The 19,473-nt window shown below is 37.4% G+C and overlaps 1 protein-coding gene across 3 annotated transcripts in view; it reads right to left on the bottom strand.

The window, feature by feature from the left end:
- CTNNA2 (catenin alpha 2) overlaps positions 1-19,473 on the bottom strand; it is a 512,527-nt gene that overhangs the window by 55,208 nt on the left and 437,846 nt on the right. For all 3 annotated transcript variants that reach the window (XM_051617316.1, XM_051617315.1, XM_051617318.1), the window contains 3 exons: positions 14,535-14,627; positions 14,101-14,257; positions 10,724-10,924 (listed from right to left, as the gene is read on the bottom strand). In XM_051617316.1, the coding sequence (XP_051473276.1) occupies positions 10,724-10,924; positions 14,101-14,257; positions 14,535-14,627 (451 nt within the window). The remainder of the gene's footprint in view (positions 1-10,723; positions 10,925-14,100; positions 14,258-14,534; positions 14,628-19,473) is intronic.

Raw genomic sequence — 19,473 nt, forward strand, 5'->3', positions numbered from 1 at the left:
GAAAACAGTCATGCATACACCTAGACTGAAAATACATCCATAACATCTCCCAATATAAATACATGAATTAATTAGGACCTGCATAAATACTGACAGAATAAGGTCTCAAGTTAATACCAACACTTCTGATTTACTGACTTTGTAATTCTAACAAATACAGATTTTAAAGCTTTTCAATGGCATTGAAAGTAAGATCAGGGCCAACAAGACCTAAGCTGAACTGCTGCTGGAGAAGAACTGGGAAAAAACAAAGTTAAAATTACTTTCGTTTCATCTATTGATTATGTTTGTATACTTTTAATGTTTTTTTACTCTCAGCTTAGTAGAAAAATAGTATATCACCATGGGTAAATTAATATCTTGATAACAACCTGCATTTTCTTGTGAACCATTCTGCTCCTCATGGAAAATACTGTTTCTAAAGCTTTTCTTCTTTTCCACCCTCCCCCACCATATCTTCTACACATTCAAATTATCAAGTAAGTATTGATTTCATAAATATATATTCTCTATTGACATTTTCTCCTGTGGTAACCAGTTTTTACTGCAATGTTTTTACTTAAAAACATAGCAAAAAATTCTGAATAGTAATGTAGGAACAAAAAGGTCACTGATAGACAGTGAAAAGTTAAGTTATATAATAACATTATTGAGATTTTTTAAAAATTAATGTTTGGACTTTATTGTTCATAGCATTAGAATATTAAGTTTCATTACATACAAGATTAAATTAATGCCTGGCTAATTTTATGCACTTTAATGGCCTTATAATTTAGGAACTCAAATTCCTTACAATCTTAAGTAGATGTAAATGTTCAGTAATTTAGAAAAGGATAATTAAGACAGAAAAAAGCAATATAGTTCAAGGTTCTTCCAGGTGCACAGGTTTCTAATTCTTGGTGCTATCAATGGGAGTTAGGAACCTTGGCCTGGTTTCATCCCACTTCCTCCATTGAAAAGCAAGAAACCTGTATTTCCCTGTAGCAAACGCAGAGCAACAGATGTTTCTATTAGACACCTAATCATACCTACTTTAAGAAAGCAATTCAAGTTCAGCTAAATCAAATTCTTATATTCCTCTGCCCACTGAGTTGAGAGGGAGGACAGATGACTGGCTGAGACCAGATGTTTACTTTGGATAACAAACTTTAGGCATAAATAAAGCACATTCTTGCACCAAATCCTGGAACACTATTGGCTTTAAAACAGCAGGGTGCCCATGAGGGTGCACTGGCTGAGCAAGAAGTGCCCACTTTCCATAGAAATCATGACTATTCATAGAATGGATTGGTTTTGAAAGGACATTAAAGATGATCATCTAGATCCAACTCCCCTGCATGGGCAGGGACACCTCCCACCAGACCAGGTTGCTCCAAGCCCCATCCAACCTGCCCTTCAACACTGCCAGGGATGGGGCAGCCACAGCTTCCCTGGGCAGGGTCTCACCAGCCTCACACTAAGGAACTTCTTCCTAATGTCTACATTCTTAGAGCTTAATTTTAAAGAGACAAGCACCTACTCAACTCTTTCTGGTATCCAGGGCTTTGGATCCAAGGGAATCACCCTTCTCAAAGACTAGAGATTGCTCTCTGGAACCAGACTGTCCTCAGACAAATGGGACTTTTGCGCTCCAGAGAAATCCCTGATCTCACATACCCCAGTATGCTCAGCTTTACCCTCTGGCTGGCTCTTGGTAGCCCTGCATTCATTTAAGCATTTGTAGTTGTCCTTTGGAAATTTTATTTTCTTAATGACACATCTATAGAGACTAGGTCAAAATAGCCCTTAAGTGGCTGTAAAAATCTGGTACGTTTTGGATAAGATTATTCAGGAATGACACATCTAAAGGTTTGGACCACTCACTGCTAAAAGTTGAAGGAAGGATCCTTGAAAATCTCATGCAGAGAATCTGTGCTTCTACTAAATATCCCAGTTGTGTATGTCACAGAAATCAACAAAATTATCCAGGATCACTGGTGGTATTGTAAGGCAGGGGTTACTGAGGAGACCATTACAGAAAAAATCCATGAATGACCCACTACATTAAAAAAAAAGATGCTCTGTCAGGAAAAAAAGCTGAACCATTATCCAGATTTAAGAGGTTTTAGTACAGGAAGTTAACAAACCTATAACCTAAAATGTTGGAGCTTTGAATGAAATTTCTTCTAGGTTTTGTTTGGGTTTTAGTATTTTCATTATTTAGTATTTTACTTAGTTCAGGAAACAAGACAGTCTACTACTGGGAAGTTTAAGTATTTTAAATAGGTATTTAAAAAATAAATTCCTATGGGATATCTGGCATACTCTGCTGAGGAAAGCACAGTTTCTCAATTCAGTTTGAAGTATGAATAAGGAATTGGACATGACACCTTGCTTAGCTTGAAGTGTTTGCCAAACTCTCTTTCTAGAAGAACTGGAAATTCCTTATCAGAAGATACTAAATATTTCATAACAGATTAATTGAACTCTGGTCTCATACAATATAATAGTTTACAGCATTTCAGTCTTGATCATTATACTGCTAATTAAAAAGAAAAAGCTTTATAAAGCTCTACTGAAACAGCATACAATAAATAACAGTATTAGACCAACTGGTCTAATTAGACCAACTTGGTTTTCCAAGAAGCAGATTTGGTTTAAACATTTTGTTGCTTGGACTAATGCATGTTCCCATCCATGTATCTTTGTAGTGCACACTGTGCACAGACATGATATGCGTACACATACAGATGTTAATAACATTTCAGTTGTCATGGATTAAGAAATGTCCATATATATCTATGTCTGTATTTACATCCCTGGAATGGGCTTTCTTGCTATTTACAGATTAGCCCTGCCTGTGATGAAATGGTTAAAGGATAGATGTAAAATGACAAATATGCATTTTGCAGTAAACACAAGACTTTTTAAGAAGAATCAGCCTTTGCTGACGACGCACTGCACCACTGGTTCAGCCACAGGCTGTAAAACAAACGTTCTCAGGGTGCCTTGAATTTATGCCAAAGTGACCTTTGGGCCATCTGTGTTAAATCTTCTGGTGCTCCACAGAAGGCTCCTGTTTTATCCATGGATATAATCAACTGTGCAACACAGACATGGGAATGCAACACTTTCAGGAAATGCTGGATTTGCTCCCGTGCGGTCCGGGTGAGCTGCACATCAGACAAATTAATGGGATGTCTGGAGTTACATTACTAAGTATTGTGAGATATGGATCCATGTAAAAGAGCCACAACCAAACCTCCAAACTCTGTCCTGATTGAATCATCATCCACAGAAAGATAAAATGTCAGGGGAGGATCAAGATAAACAGTGTCTGCAGGCAGGTGCCTCCTGGCCAGCACCGTAGGCACTCATGGAATGAAAGGGTACATCACAAAAAGAATAACAAGTGATGGCTGCAGGGACATGTCTCACTAATTTCAGGTGTCTCACTCATTTCTCCTACCTACTTGTGCAAATAAAGATTACATACAGTGAGCACCCCCAAAATATTATTACTACTAAATGGAACTCCCTTCAGGTTAATATTTCAAATAGAAGCTAGCTGCAGCTCTTAAAAAAAAAATATATATCCCCTCAAGAAAACAGTTGCATGCTGTTGGGCACAAAATGACTTATGTAACACCAGCAAAGCTTTATAATTTCTGGCTTTAGTGATAGGTTTGTGTATATCTGTATGTAGGTGTGTGTAGGCAAGGGGATGCAAGGAATGCCAGTGTTTTCATTTTAAAAGATTATTGTACAATTCACACTTAGAGTCACAAAACAATCTGTTGGAGCTAGTCAATATTCACCACATTTTTCTGCCTATATTTTCTACACTTGGTATTATTTTTTCTTCCTACCTCCACAACCATCCTCCTTGCTTTAAAAGATGGCTCTTAAGAACACAAGACGTTTTTCAGAAGAGATGTGAACAACAACTAAGTAATTATGGTTTATGAAATTGGATATTTCCATTATACTAACACCTCCCACTCATTATCTAAAGTGTCTGGCACAGCAAAATAGATAATGCTAGTATTTTTTAATTCTTCTGGAATTAATTTGCCTTCAAATTCCCAGATTTTTTTAACTTTGTCATCTTGTCTTGACCTTCTTCCCTTTCTGGAAGATCTTTAGGTTGTGGAGATCAACACTGAGACAACTATTCGGGGCTTTTAGTGAATATCCTTCTTAAATTACAGGGTAAGATCTTAAACACTGATGCAAGGGCTGTTGTGTGTGGATGTCTTTGCTCAGTTGCCCATAATGATGCCATATTTTCTTCTGAGGGGATGAATTAGCTCAGAGCCTTCCTGTCAGTGTAGATAATATAATTCAAATGGTTCAATTTAGCTAGAAAAAATTAAATTAAATTATCTTTTAGTGTTGCCTTTCTGATAAGGAAGCTCCCCTACTTCCATCACCCCAACCAGCATTTTCATTTTGGTAGATTTTGCTTCTGTCTATTCACCTGTTAATGAAAACATTGTATTAATACCAACCACAGCACTGACCCCTGAAGCAGGATTTCTCTTTTTACCTGCTGGGAAATGGTCATTTATGCTTTGCTTCTGCCTTGTAACCAGTTCTTAATCCAACAAAGGCCTTACCACTCACTCCATGGTTACCCATTTTCCAAAGAGCTGTGTGTGCAGGACTTCATGTAAAGCCTTTGAAAATCTAAATCAATTACATTACATTCTCTGTTAGTACTGCATTCTATTTTGAAGCTCTGGAAGTGAAGAGAAAAATAAATAGTATCTAAGATTTAGGACACCATGGTGATTTATTCATCTTTTATGTGTCGCATTGAATTGTTTTATATTGCATTTTATATGGTTTCTTACTGTATTCCTCTGAATATTGAACACAGTCTCTCTGATTAAAAATTCTTTGGCTCAAACCAAGCACTGGTGGCACACAGGAATACTGGGTGATTATTCTGGTCCTTTTTTAAAATGCCTTTTTTATTAATAATGCATTAAATGCTTTTTCTTTGGTGATAATCTTGACCTTTGGATTTCAGTTTAGCAAATCTCTAAAAGAAAATGCTACCATGCTTTGCAGAATAAACTGTAATTCCATCAATCCCCCTGGATAAACTATCATGTTCTCAAGATGATGGTACCCAGAAGTTGCACTATAAATACTTCATATTCCCATAAAACATGAATTTAACCTAATTTAATTTTTAAACAGGCTCAATTTTTAACTGCCCCTCAGATTCAGTATGCTTTTTTTTTAATAATAACTATGCTTATATTCATCTTCTTGCTTCTACATTTTGTTTCCCTTCATAACACTGCTGAAAAATTCATCTTTACCACATTTTAGTATTAGCTTTGATAATATCTTTGAGCTGCCTTTTCCTAGTGATAAATATCTTTAGAGTTTGTCCTATTCACACTGATAAAACTCTCACAGGTTTATTGCTGAACTGCCAGTAATGCTGGTTTTGAAATTTAGTCCATTCTGATAAAGACAAAATAAAAAAAATGAGTCAAAACAGAAGTCAGAGAGTGACCTACTTTAAAATACAGCTAGTTACAAAGTTACTGGGATATTTTAAAACATGCAAAAGCTGAAACACTAATTTCTGGTCTGAATCAGACAATTTCAAATTTCCAGTGTCCTTCGCAGGAGGAAGAACAAGGATACTGGCTCTTCCAGGATGGTTTCCAGACATCCCAGTGCAAACTGAAGGAGAAATGAAAAAACTCTAAAGTTTATATAGCCCTTCCCAGCCAGTTCTGGTCCCATTTGTTCTGCCTTTTCTCCTTCATTTCCCATTTAGTCCCCTTCATTACAACTCTGAAAAGTCTACTCTAGCTTCTAATTTAAATTCAGCCCTCTGACCTTAAAGAAGGTCACAGCTTTTTCTCCTCCCTGCATCTTGAAACATAAAATTCAATCTTGTTGCCTGTTGCTTGATTTCTTTCTACGGGCAGTTCTTTTTACCTGCCCATGGTCCTTCAGCTGTTACAGCTTCTCAAGCAATTAGACTTCAAGACTTCAATCTCCTTGATTCTCCTTCAATCTTCTATGATTCCTCCTTATTAAAGTCAAGAGGCTATTCTCAAAGGATCAAGCTAGCTTTGGTTACTGCTATGACAGGGTGCTGAGCAGCATGAAAGATCTCAGTGTTCAGATAAAAATTGTGTTTTCTGTTTTCTCTTATTCCTTTCTCTTCCTTTTCATATTTTCTCTGCCTTTTCTTTCTCCTCTCTCTTCCTTTCTGCAGTTCTCTCCCTCCTTTTTTTTCATGGACCAACTCTACCAGGATAATCTCATCCTTCTCTACACATACCAAGATAAGATTTAAGAAGAGTCTTCAGCATGGTCGTGCCCACGGATCCTGGGCTGTGTCTGACCCTGGGTCCCCTCAGTGGGTCTGATCCTGACTCCCACCTGTGGGACATCCCACATGGCCTCAGGCCATCCCTGTCCCCTGATGCCCGGGCTGGGGCTTCCCCCAGGGAGCCACTGACTTTTGCTCTTTAGGAAACGAAGCTAAAGATATTAGTAAAACCTCAAAATGCCCCAAAAAAGCAAATAAAATAAATTAAACCCTGAAGCTCTGGTTTACTCTTGCACACAATTAACACCCACTAAAATCTAAGATTTTTTTCTGTTTGTTCCCAGCAAGCCCTGTAAATTCTGTAGTTGTCTATTTTTCATCTTGATTTTATTAGAAAGTCAGTGAGAGTAAAGTTTTTATTTTGGTTTTAAAGGAAAATAAGAGTACCCAATTTTAAAAAGACATTAACCAATCTGTCACTACCTAATACTGCTGTCAGAGATAAGAGTCTAGCCTCTCCCTAGTACTTGGCTGTAAATGCCAAGCCAAACACAGCCAAAAAGTACTAAAACACTATAAAAAACCCTCACTCCATATATTCCAAAGGTTGTAAGTTAAAACAACAAATACAACTTTAAGGTGAAACCAGTTATTAAAGTGAGGTTTGCATAGTTTCAATTTCTTAAAACCTACCAATACTGCTTTCATTAAAGATTATTTTTTTTCCCTTCTAAAAAAACATTAGCAAAGTGTTTCTCTTTCCAGAACACTGTACCTGTATTTCTGCACTATGCTTCAAAGCCAGGGCTCACATAACAATATGAAATCCCTGGAAAAAGAGGCTTAACAGTGGCTTTCCTTTACTGAGGTGACAGTTAAAAGTAAATAATAAGATCAAGGTAATGTGCTTCTTTCCCTTTCAATGTAATTTAACTTATTTTTACCCATCTTTCAAAAGCACTTAATTTAAAAATAAAGGTCAATTTAAAAAATAAATGAAAAAGATTAAAGCAATAATGTGTTCATCATTGTGTTTCTCACTGAGATTTTGATACTTGCATCTGTAGGTGGAGTTTGACTCCAAATAAATCACTCTCCTCATTCCTGAGTGTTTGATAAAATCTGTGCAGGATCTCAAGGTGATGAACAAGAAAGAATATATAAATATAGATATGTATTCATAGATACCCATACCTCTATATTCTTAACTACACAGATGGAGCTGTGTTTACAGAGACTTGTTCTGGAGAGAGGAAAGGGTACAAACAGGCTGGGCACAGAATGGCACAGAAATGGTCTAACTACCATTTTAACCACTTCATTCTAGAGTTACAAAATCAGTTAGTAAATTCTACCTTTTTTTTTTTTTTTTTTCTAAATCAGCAATCATAGAGAAATAATAATTAGTGCTTCTGTAAATGGCCTGAAAAGCTGCAGACAGAAATTGGGCTGTAATATTAATGATCCACATTCGTGTCTGGCATAAAACATTTTAGCTCCATTGGCTCCATTGAATTTGGGCTCACTCTGTCTTCTGAACTTCTGTTGCACAATTTGTACATGATGTACAGCTCTTAATATTTAAAATACATTTTTTTTAAAAAAAATTGTTTTTATAACTCACAAGTTTTACTTCCATTTTACAAAATACAAAGTAAATAACAACCTTGACTGTGAGGAGCAGGGACTCAGTCCTAAGTGTTGAATCCCAGCATTAACAGCTTGATGTTGTCAAGATGCACTTGGTCCAGAGATTCTAGCACTTAGTTATGATACAAATAATATGATGCAAAAAGTGCATTAGATATGGAATATATTTACTGTGCCTATTATTGGTCTATATAACTGTGTATTTCAACAGTTACTCTGTTGAAAAATTATTAATAAAAAAAATAATTATAGAACACTAGGACAGAAATTTTATCTGAATAAAAAGTATGAAAATATGCTTTGTTGTGCTTAATAAAGAAATCTTATTAATAGAAAGAATTCTTCAAAATCTCTCCTTTAGCAAAAGGAGACTTTAACACGACAGTGCAACAAAATATATAAATATATCAACCTGAACAGATTATTCTCTTTTTGTGAGTTCATAATACCAGTTCATAAACATTTGTCACTTAAGTTAAATTTACAGCATTCATTCTGTTGATCTCTGGTTGGGTATTAAAAAAAATAGGGGGACTAAACCAAATAATTTTTGGCTCCCTTTTGTTTCTTTCACCTAAAAACTGTGATACAAATACATCACTAAACTACAAGGGGAGAAAGAAGAAAACCTTATTGCATTCTCTTCAAGTACAGGGCCAAAATCCATCCCTCTGGGATCAGCCACATTGCACAGGATCACTGTGTAGAGTCAAATGGAGCATGTACCACATGGTGCTGTTTTTTAACCCTTCCCTAAAAATGTGTCTCTGCAGCTCACAGGAAAGAGCCCATGAGAGTTAATTCCTACCAGTTCTGAATCATTGGTGTGAATCTACAAACATTTTGGAAGTTCAAGGCACACCTTTCTAGTCATACCACAACCATCCACACTTTAGCTATCATTTCCAATAGACTATAATGAAATGATTTTGGTCTTTGGGATTTATCTGTGCAGTTGGGGCTTGGGGTCCATTTTAGGGCTAAAAGATAATAAGCTCGTTACAACAGTAACACAACAAGTCATATTAGATCATCCCAAATATCTTTGAGTTTATTTTTCTGATTTCTGTTCTGAAAGCTAACACAGAGGCTGCCAGAGCTACAGCAGTTTTTGCTTTTCTGTCTCATAGAGAGGTGCCTGGTTGTTTTTCCTGAATGTTATATTTGCTCTGTCCTGAACTGGTTCCCTCTCATTCACTTCCAAAATAGTTAAGATTATTTTAAAGCCCAGATGAGCGAGTGCAGCCGAATAGGGAAGCATCAGCTCAGACATTTTCAGACATCTACACATCATAGCTGGTCCCTTGGCCAGTAAGTGGAGACCTAGTCCATAAAGTCAATGAAATTCAAAGCATGATCAATCAGAACCAAAGCAGACCACAGCTTTGAGAGGAGAGCACAGGACAGCACTGCCTGCACCAAACCATTCTGTCCACACAGCAACAGATAAGGCTGGGTATGGAGGACTCTAAAATGACCCTCTTAGACCTAACCATCTACACTTCAATGAATCCAATCCCTGCTCTGTGAAGTCAAAAACAGGTTTGAAAAAAAATAATAAAAAAAAATCTTTTCCCCCAGTCTCTCCATCTAGTAGACTTTTCTAGTTTTATATAATCTACTTATTTTTGTCTTGGTTTGACCCAGAACTGAACCAACTTTGGTTTAGTAATATTACTTTTCAGTTAAGTCTCTTCTAAGTGACTGCACTTGATGAAATTAGCAGCATGTTTGTCAGTCAGTGTCTGCTCCTAGGACTGATAAATCTCCATGTTTACAGTTATTGCTGGAGAATGGCCTGAAGAACCAAGGTCACTGCTTGGCTCTGCTAAACATCTTATGTGCTTGAAACAAAACGGAGAAAAGGGGTCACACCTGAGACCCTTCTGTGGGGAGGAGCAGACCAGACAGTGATCAAAATTGACCAAAATACTCCTTCCAGTATGTGTCTTGTTTGGTATAAAACTGAGGGACCATGAGGCTTAAGCTCTCTTCCTCCGTGGCTGGTGTCCTGGGAGGGCTCTGTCCGTCCTTCTGCCTTTGATCCCAATCTGTGTTCCTGAATTCAGTTCCTGTCTGCCCTTGACTCCAGGAGCCCACTCTGGGGCTGCCCTGCAGCCTCGGTGGTGACATGATCGTTATTTGGGGGAGGTGTGAGACTGGGTTTGTATATGTTTGTACATATTTCATGATTTTCTTTTTCTTCATTATTGTTTCATTTAAACTCTATAGTTTAGTTTCCAACCCATATGTCTCTCTCCCTTTTTCTCTTTCTTTTCTGGGAAGGGAGAGGGATTAATAGAGAGCATCTGCCATTTATTTAATTGCTGTCCCAGCCTTAAACCTTCACAATTTTATATAAGCTAAATATTTTACATAGTCTAGCAGAATTTGATATTTTTTCAAATGTATTTTCAATGAAAGTTTGTTTTGTTTAGAAACAGAACTTCAGTCACCACCAAGTACATTCCCCTGCACAGACCAGAGAGTAATGTTTGTCATAATTTTCTAGAGACACATAATACATAATCAACAAACTCAGACAGAACTTGAAGAAAAGGCTGTGTATAATTTACTTAAATAACTGGAACTTTGACAAATTAGACTAGCCTTGATGAGTTACTGAATGTTTTATATGGCTCCTGTCAATATGACTTTACAATAGCATTAATTTGTTTGTTTATATCTTGTTTTCCAGCACAGGTTCCCCTCTGAGTTTCAGATTTCAGAGAACTGACTGAAAGTTTCAAGCGACTTCATATTGAACAGCATTTCAAATAAACTTACCTGTTTCAGAGAGCAGTTTGGTAGCTTCCAGTACTTTCTCAGTATAGACTCCAGTTTCATAGTTTTCCATCTCTGCATTAATGATGTGAATAACTCTGGCTGCACGGCCACGGATGGCACCTGCAGTTCTGTCCAGCGTATCGACATCCCCCTCTTGGAGAGCAATCACACACTTATTCACATCTTCCAGAATATGGTTTTCTGGAACATAGGAAAAAAAAAAATAAGGCTCATTTCACTGGATTCATCCTCATAGAAAAGCTTACAGATTTGGGTAAATGGAAAATGTCACTAGGGTAAAAAATTTATATGTGTCCTTCTCCAGGTCTGCAAAACAAATTCTATTCTGTGATATTATGCCACACAACAGCAAAAATCCCAAGTGGGATATTTATCTTTAAAAGGGACTTGGCTATGACCTCTCACCTATACTGTGAGTACCAACCTGAAATTCTTCAGCAAACAGTCACATTAATTTCCCACATCTCACTGAATTTTCTTATAATGAAAGTTTGATAAAAATCAATGCAAAGAGGAAGGAGGTCAAATATAATGCAGATGCTCTAACCAACAGCTGAGCAGTCTTCTGAGGATGAATTTACACATTCCCTTAAACCTTTAATATGTTTGGTTCATTTGTGCCTAAAGAAGCTAGGAAAGAAGATAAACAATTTTGAAAAGAAAAGAGCAAATTGCCTTTGTGGATAGTAGAGAGCCTGTGCACAAGCAGTTCACCTCTATGCCAGAGATTAAATTGTGAATTTTTCATGACACACAGTATAATCATACATGAATAAGCATATTGTTTTTCCTCAGCTCAGAATCAGGCCACCTCCTCTCGTGCTGCAGCACCATAGTTAGTGTAGCATTCTCACATATAGATCATCAGAAAGGCTGAGCAGATTTTGACTAGATCAGATATTTTGTACCAGTAGAGTTAAAAATCATTTCAATAATGAAACTACAACTGAATTTCATAGTTGAGCCAACTCACTCTGAGAAACTCAGTGACTCTAAACAGCATTCCTTTTCTGCCGCAAACACATCTAAACTGAAAAGGAAATGCTGTTCTTTGTAGCAGTAATAAATAAAACAGAATCAATCAGTTCACCAGCTGCTTTTTGATAATTATCCTTGGCCACAAAAATAGAATGATGCACTAATTTGCACTGTGAAAAATCCTAAGGTTGGATCATTTGAGGGTTTCAGAAATGTTTTACATGATGTCAAATTTTAAATTGTAGCAACTCTGACTGAAAAATGAAAGTGCCCTCAGCTGTCAGAGACAACATTTTTTTGTTGAAAAAGCTCTCTAGCCACATTTAAAAAAATGTTGCTTTGCTAAAACACTTCTTCACTATTTCCTCCTCACCATCATAGTTTTTTTTACCATGGCACAGCCAAATTTTGCCCAACAAGATGTGCTACATGGATTTGAACAGGCAGTCCATTTGGAATATGAAGTAACTGACTAAATTATGGCCAGACCTCTTTTGGTAGCCACCATATTAATGTAACATGCCATCAAGTGTGACACACAACATGAAGAGGAGGAGGTGTCATTTCATGAGGTACATTTTACCAGACACTGGCCCATTTTGAATGCTCCACTGATTTAACATTCAAAAGTAAAACTACCCTGTACAAGCTGAAGCTTCCAAGCTTACAGCTAGCAGAAACAGGCTTTCTGGATACATGTTTTCTCAGTTTTAATAAAGATATCTATGGACAGTATCAGAAAAACATCTAAAAACCAACAGAAATAGTGTCTCATAGCTGCCTTGGAAAGTTTGGATCTGAGTCAAGAGTAAGAAGAAAATATGACCTGAGGAAAAAAAAAAAGTAATCTGTTCAAATACCTTCTGGTTTTATGGATGCAAGTGCTTGGTGTGAACAAAGTCTTCAAACAAATAACCAGGCATTTAAGCAAGTTTGCCATCTCTTTGGCTTGTGAACTGTGCCTGCACTTTACAGCTTGGCCTGCCCTTTGATTGTAGAACGAGGTTTATTGAGAAGTGTTTGCCAGCTTCAAGACTCAAATAAAAACCTATGTCCTACCCGATTCTGAAGTACCCTTTGATTCTGAGAGTTTATTTTCTTGTCATGGCTTCTGGTAAACACTCCAGCAGTGCTGCTGAACAGCGGAGCATAAATACACTAAAACAGCCCCTTCCTGTGTTACTAATAATAGTAGGTTACAAGCAAACAAAATAAATAGGGGGGGAAGCATTTTTTAGAACAGTCCCCCCCTCCCCAAATATCTTAAACCTTTGTTAGGAAGTTTAGGAAACATCAAGGAAAAGAATGTAGAATGAAATATAAAAGTAAAGCCATCTCCTGAAGTCTGGCTCTTCTGTGACATTAGAACAAGCTCAGCACACTTGGCACACACTGTGTCCTTCTTCACAACAATGACATTCACCTCTTTCAAACCAGCATCAGAAAATGAGTTTTCTGCAGCAGACAATTAACCCAAGACATGCAGCACTTTGCAATTATGGTACTCATTGTGCAGGACTATAGTATAACAATAAACTCCACCACAAGTGGTAGCACTTTACAAGGAGCATGGAGGAAAAACTGTGACTCAGTGAGTCAATGTCCTTCTCCTCTCCATCCCTTCTTTATGTACAGACTAAGACACTTTGTCTGTTTTCCTAAAAGAGTTTGCTTTGCATTGCAATCCTTTCTAGTGAGGTCCAAGAGGTGCAAAGATTTGCAGTTTCTCATACTACTTTATTACTTCTCTCCATTTAGCTGCATTGCTCCACTGATACCTCTGGAACCCAGAAGTGCTTCTCAGCTCTCCAGAAATGTACACACTGGTTATGTTCTGACAAAAGACCTAGATGGAACTCACAGGTGGAACTCACAGGCACTATTTGCATATTTCCCTTCTTCCTATCCCTCTTCAGGGCCTGGTAACCTGACATGGACAACCAGGGGCCAGGACTGTACAGTACATCTGCCCCTCTGTTTAGACACAGCTGATCTTAGCAAAAGCTACAAAATAAAGTAAGGAAAGCTCATCTTTCCTCCTCTTGCCCACAGCTCCATGAGGACTCAACAATTTTTGCAAATCCTGTCAGCTTGTCACAGTTCGGTACTAAATCCCACTTTGTGCTTGAGTTGAAACAAAACTTCTCTAGAAATAGAACACAAATAAGATGCTATTTTCTAGGGGACGAAAAGCTCACCCTTGCTACCAGGGATTAATTGGTGTGGCTTAGTTGCTCCTACTGAGTGTAAAAGATCAGCATTCTAATAAGGACAGACTAATGTACTAATGATGCTTTAGTAATTATAGCTTTTCTCTGCTCTGACCTATTACTTTAAGGTAGCAAGATATTTTTAGAAGAGTGCCTTGAACCCAGTACCTGAAACGGAGAGGAAATCATCCACTGAAGTAATGTCATCAACAGCTTCAGTGAGGACTCGCACTTGCTTCTCCCACTGATCTTTAAAGACATCCATGTTGTCCTGTGCTACTTTGCTCTGGGGTCTGGCAGCCAACGTGAGTGCAGCATTGATCACCTGTTATTCCAAATGATTTGTTAGGAGGAGTGGCAACATTTTTGCACAAGAACAAGTAGATTACAGGCTGTGTTACAAATCCAGGATTACCCCCCATTCAATATCTAGGTCTCAAGATACAAATATATTTTTCACAGCCAGTGGAAAGCAAGCAACAACACAATGAGAAAGGTGAGGCTCCAACCCTTCACCTAGGCTGTTTTCTCTGCCTCATCTGATTGATGCTTTTTAATGCCAAAAGAGTTCTCAGGTACTTTTTCACAGGCATCTTACTTACCTGTGGGCACAGACTATCAATCTGTGTTGCTGCCATACGGACTAACTTCACACCTTCTTCATTATTCGAGATGGAACAGGCCAGGTTTGCAACCTGCAAGGAAATCAGCAGAATGACAAGTTTCAGGCAAACAGGCCATTTTCTACCTTTCTCTTTTCTTCTTGAGCCTTGCCTAGAATGAAAGGATTGTATACAAGAGGAGTGAAACAGCATCTTCTGTGCTGGTGACCAGAAACCCATGTAGATTATTTCCTTACGAGCAAACTGAACTAATAATCTTCATTAGATATTTCTCAAAAACTTCCCTCATTGTCAAGTGTTTTGTATTCTCCTCTACAGCTTGAAAATGATCTCCATATAGACACTATACGGAGAATGTAGAGCATCCAAACAATTATCTCTATATTTCCTTTCCTCACAATTTCTTTCTCCTTTTATTAACCATGCCCATTATGAATAATAGCAATCAGGCTCATTCATATCCTCCAAGCTTTGAACAATGAAGAATCTTTGATATCCTAAGATATGAAATTGTGCTAAACAAAATTCGGATACCTTTCCTGATAGTAGGAAGTTACATATTTCTCAAGCATCTTCATTGTTTCAGATCCTGATGGTTTTGCACATGTTAACTTTTTCTTTTTTTTTAATTTTCAGGTGGAACTACTTATTTCTATAAATAGAGTAAAATTCCCATTAGCAAAAGTATCATAACTAGGTAATGTGCAAAAGCCTCATTCTGTACTGTATACCTGAAGATCTCATTCAAAGATAGTGGTAAGCACCTGTGCTTGCTCTGGCACAGCTTTGGGAGGCCTGAATGTCACAAGACTGAAGGCTGTTTGGATCAGATGAAGACAGCGGAGACTTAGAGAGACATCTAAATAAGATCTAGCAGACACCACAGAGCTGCAACTCTGTGGCTTGGGAGCAAGTGGCAGTGCATGTTCCCCCAGCTCATCCAGTGCTTCTTGCAAAAATTCCACTCCCAAAAGCTTTGTCCAAGGCCATGAATCTGCCATGGGTTTTTCAAACAGCAATTAATGTCACAGTGCACATAATTAAGCTCATGAGAGATACTTAAAGCACAAAGGTACATTCTGGGAGGAGGGACTACAATTTTATTTTTTTTTAAACCATCCCAAAGTATGTCTCTCCATTCTAATCTACATTAAACAAACTTATAAAATTTTAAATATGCTTTCTTGATATTACTCACTGTGCCTGAAGGCATAACTATCAGTTGGAAATGATTCATGAATTAGTTCAAATACCCCCATCTTTCCAATTTTCCTCCAGTCTCCCCTTGTGGTATTAATCTGTTCTTGTTTCCAGTGCACATCACCACATTAGCCCTGGTCCATCTGTTCTGCATGGAACCTATTTCACTTCACAGTTATCTGCAACGTGGTTTGCATATATCAGGGTGCCAAAGCCCAGGGAAGAAAAGAACCTAAGGCTTCAAAGAGTCTTGCAGGCATTTCCTAGTCAAGATTTTATCATAATGTTGTGATTTTTACTTCCCTTTCATGGTGAGACAAATGAGTTAGTCTGTTTGTTAACAGCCTTACGGTGCTCGTGTCAAAAATGTTCTCCTGAGCTGACATCCTCCAATTAATACACTATTTTCTGCAGTCACTTCTTTGCACACATCAAACAGACCACTTTAATCTTCATCAGAAACAAAAGCTAAGCAGGATCATAATTAGAATACATTAACATGAGTGAAAATTACAGACCTTAAAAACTAGCAAATGGCATTAAGTTCAGCAAAAGCCATCTTCCTCTATTTTAAATAAGTGGTTTTCCAAATTGCCCTTTCATTTTGTGATTATCATGATGAAAATCTGTCCTAAGGCTGATGTGCCACATATCTTACTTTTTCTCAGACATCAGTGAGATGTGTGACTGAAAGGGCCTGAGTGCCATGAAATGGCAATCAAGCTATTAAGCAGAGAAAACTTTTTCTCCTTTTCTTTTTGGTAAAAAGAATTCAGAGTTCAGTCCCTTGTTTTGGATGTTACTATCAATACAGACTGAGTAAAAATGTAAACCAATGCTACATTCCATTTGTATCAAAGGAGCATGACAGTTATCTGTTAAAAAAAAATAAAATGATACATATCATGTATAATCCTAATCTAAATAGCTTTGGTGGTGTATTTCAAGTCTTGCATAAATATAGGCCTGTCTCAGCAGCAGCCAGAAAGCAATGCTGCTTTCACAACTCAGCAGGGAGCATGCCAGCCTGTACCATGGGAAGAGCTGATTATGTCAAATAAGCAGAGAGATAAGCAAATCTGACAAAGCTGGATGCAATCCGGATAAAATAGAGTTTAGCACCACAAATCAGAAATACTGTGACTTTACTCAAAACTTATTTTTAATGCATGGCAAGAAATAGACATTACTTGCTAAAGCCTTCATTTCAGTGCCATCACGTGAGCATGGATCTGTGAAACCATACAAGTTTTAAGTGCCCAATCACCAGATAAGACATGATTTAATTATTTTTATTGACTTTGTTGTCAAATACACAATCAAGTTATCATCAATTAAGACTCCTGGCACAGCAAGGTCCACATGTGTGCTCTTAGTGGCTAGTAAACCATGAGGTAATTCAACATGCTTCAGCCTACTGTAAACTCAGCAACTTCAGATATTTTTCCTGCCTCAAACCATGATCAAAAAAGCTTTGAACCAATTCCACCCCACTTAGCTGAGGCACTTTGGTTAGGTGCCAAACTGACCTTTGAGGATAATGAACAAAAGGAGAAAGGCACTCTCAGAGACTGTTTCAGGTCTTTAGTTGACTATCTCATCCTCTAGATGTGTCTAGTTTATTATTTAAACTTAGATTAAAGCCAGCCCTGACGGTTGATGAGGGAGCTATTACAAAAACAAAAAAGGTCATTGTAACTTGTTTTTCATGTGCATATTTAATACAACATGTTTTGTGAAGAATCCAAACTCTTCAAAGTCGGGAATTAGTTTAATACAGCTCTCCTGAGCTGGATAGCTTGGGAAGCAAAAGAAAAAGGCTGTATGTTATTGTATCTGCCAATTGGCCAAAATTTTGATTTGACAGCTTTACCTTTATGTTTACAGTACTCTGTCTCCACCAAAGCACTGAAGAGATTTCATGAGAGGCTGGGGAAGTTACCAGCTAATTAATTTTTTAAAATTATTTCCCCCCCCGTTTAAGTTCCTTGAGCATAGGGAATTTACTGATGGCCTCAAGAGAACTTAAGTTTGTATTAAGATCAATGTGAACTGTCTGAAGAGTATTTATATAGATGGATATGTTTTAAATACTGAAATCAATGAACTGTTAATCATCCTCAAAATGCATGGAGAACTTAATAACAGTGGAACTGCTGTGTAGATAAACATTACTGTCCAGAATTTCAGGTCTGCTAAGCTACTCTTACTCCATCAAAACAACTGCTAAACACAAGCCTGTCCTTCAACAGCACACAAAAGTAACGAGCAAGAAAATCAACACTCCAGCTCCAGTGATGCTGTATTTTCCTGCAATCACCAAAGCCACTGAAGCAATCCTAGAATTGGGAAGGTGAAAAAGTGCACACCAGCTCCTTCATATCAATTCCCTGTCACTGGCACTGACAGCCCAAGATGCAATTCTGCACCTGGCTAGGGATCTATCTTTAGCAAATAGTTCCATTAGTTCCAATTATTCAAAAGATATGCAGGATCAGGCCCAACAAAATGCATTTGCATGCATTTGGTTGCATTTCAGCCTCAAGCAGCTTTCTGCTGTGCAGCAGATGGGGGTTGGGAAGGAGTTTGTTTCTAATGCAAGTTTTTGTTGCTATTGCTGAAAGAACATACCAAGGACAGGATTTGTTCTAAAGATATATGGCAGCTGGAAGTGTAAGCACTGGATGGATAGGCAACACCTACACTGGTTTTTTCCTAGCAAGCAACTGAAGCATGGAGTAGCACTAAGATTGCACTCCAATTTACAAAAGCATACAAGGATCTTTCATACCAATTAACTGTATTTATAAACAAATTGAAATTAGGTGTGGATTTCTTTCATTGTGTTATGAAGCTAGACTATTTCCAATTTTGACTTGAGTGCTTTATATCATTAAAGGTAATTATAACTCTAAAAAGGCACTCTCCTCTGGTTCAAATTCAAAGATTTAACATGGCCACTTTGAATAGAATGTATGTGAAAAGGTCCAAAAAAAGAAATCCATTGCTTACAGCAAAAATGTAAAAAAAGGGACCAGTGCCTGCTATAACAAAGGAGAAATATCAAGAAAGGCTGCAGAAAATTGCAGCTAATGTATGTATACTATTTTTTCTTTCTTTTATTCCTTTTGTCCCACCACAGATTGTTTAGAATAAATGATACAAAAAAGCCCTATTCAACTTCCTCATCCATTTAACCATTCTAAAGTAGAGAATGCAATGGATTAATATTTTAGTATATTCTTTATATATCTTTATATTATTTATTTTTACTTTTTTTTATACATGCACTTCCTATTTATGCCATTTCTTTTTTCACTGTAACCGACTGATGGAAGTATCAGGAAGAAGAAAACGTACAGCACGTTATTATGTCTTTTTTAGGAAAATACAGAATAACCTTAACTCAAGGCACCAAACTTGATGCCTACACCACACATTTGAGAAATGAAACTTTCTGAGTTATTCACCTTGAGTTGAAGGTGGTTCATGTAAGAGTCTCCTGTAACATTCACAGTGGACTAAAGCCAAGCAAATAATCAGCTACAGTGTTTCAGCTGATGAGTGGTAACTTGCTGAACTGTGATATCTTGACTCTTTGTAATTGTTTATCCATCCACAGAGTAATATATCCAGATATTAGTACAGTCTGTGAATTCTTCAAAATCTTGACAATATTAATGTTGGTACTGCTGTAGGCAGCCCAGTGATATTCACG

This window comes from Apus apus, chromosome 4 (assembly GCF_020740795.1).
Source record: "Apus apus isolate bApuApu2 chromosome 4, bApuApu2.pri.cur, whole genome shotgun sequence".
Classification (NCBI taxonomy): domain Eukaryota; kingdom Metazoa; phylum Chordata; class Aves; order Apodiformes; family Apodidae; genus Apus; species Apus apus.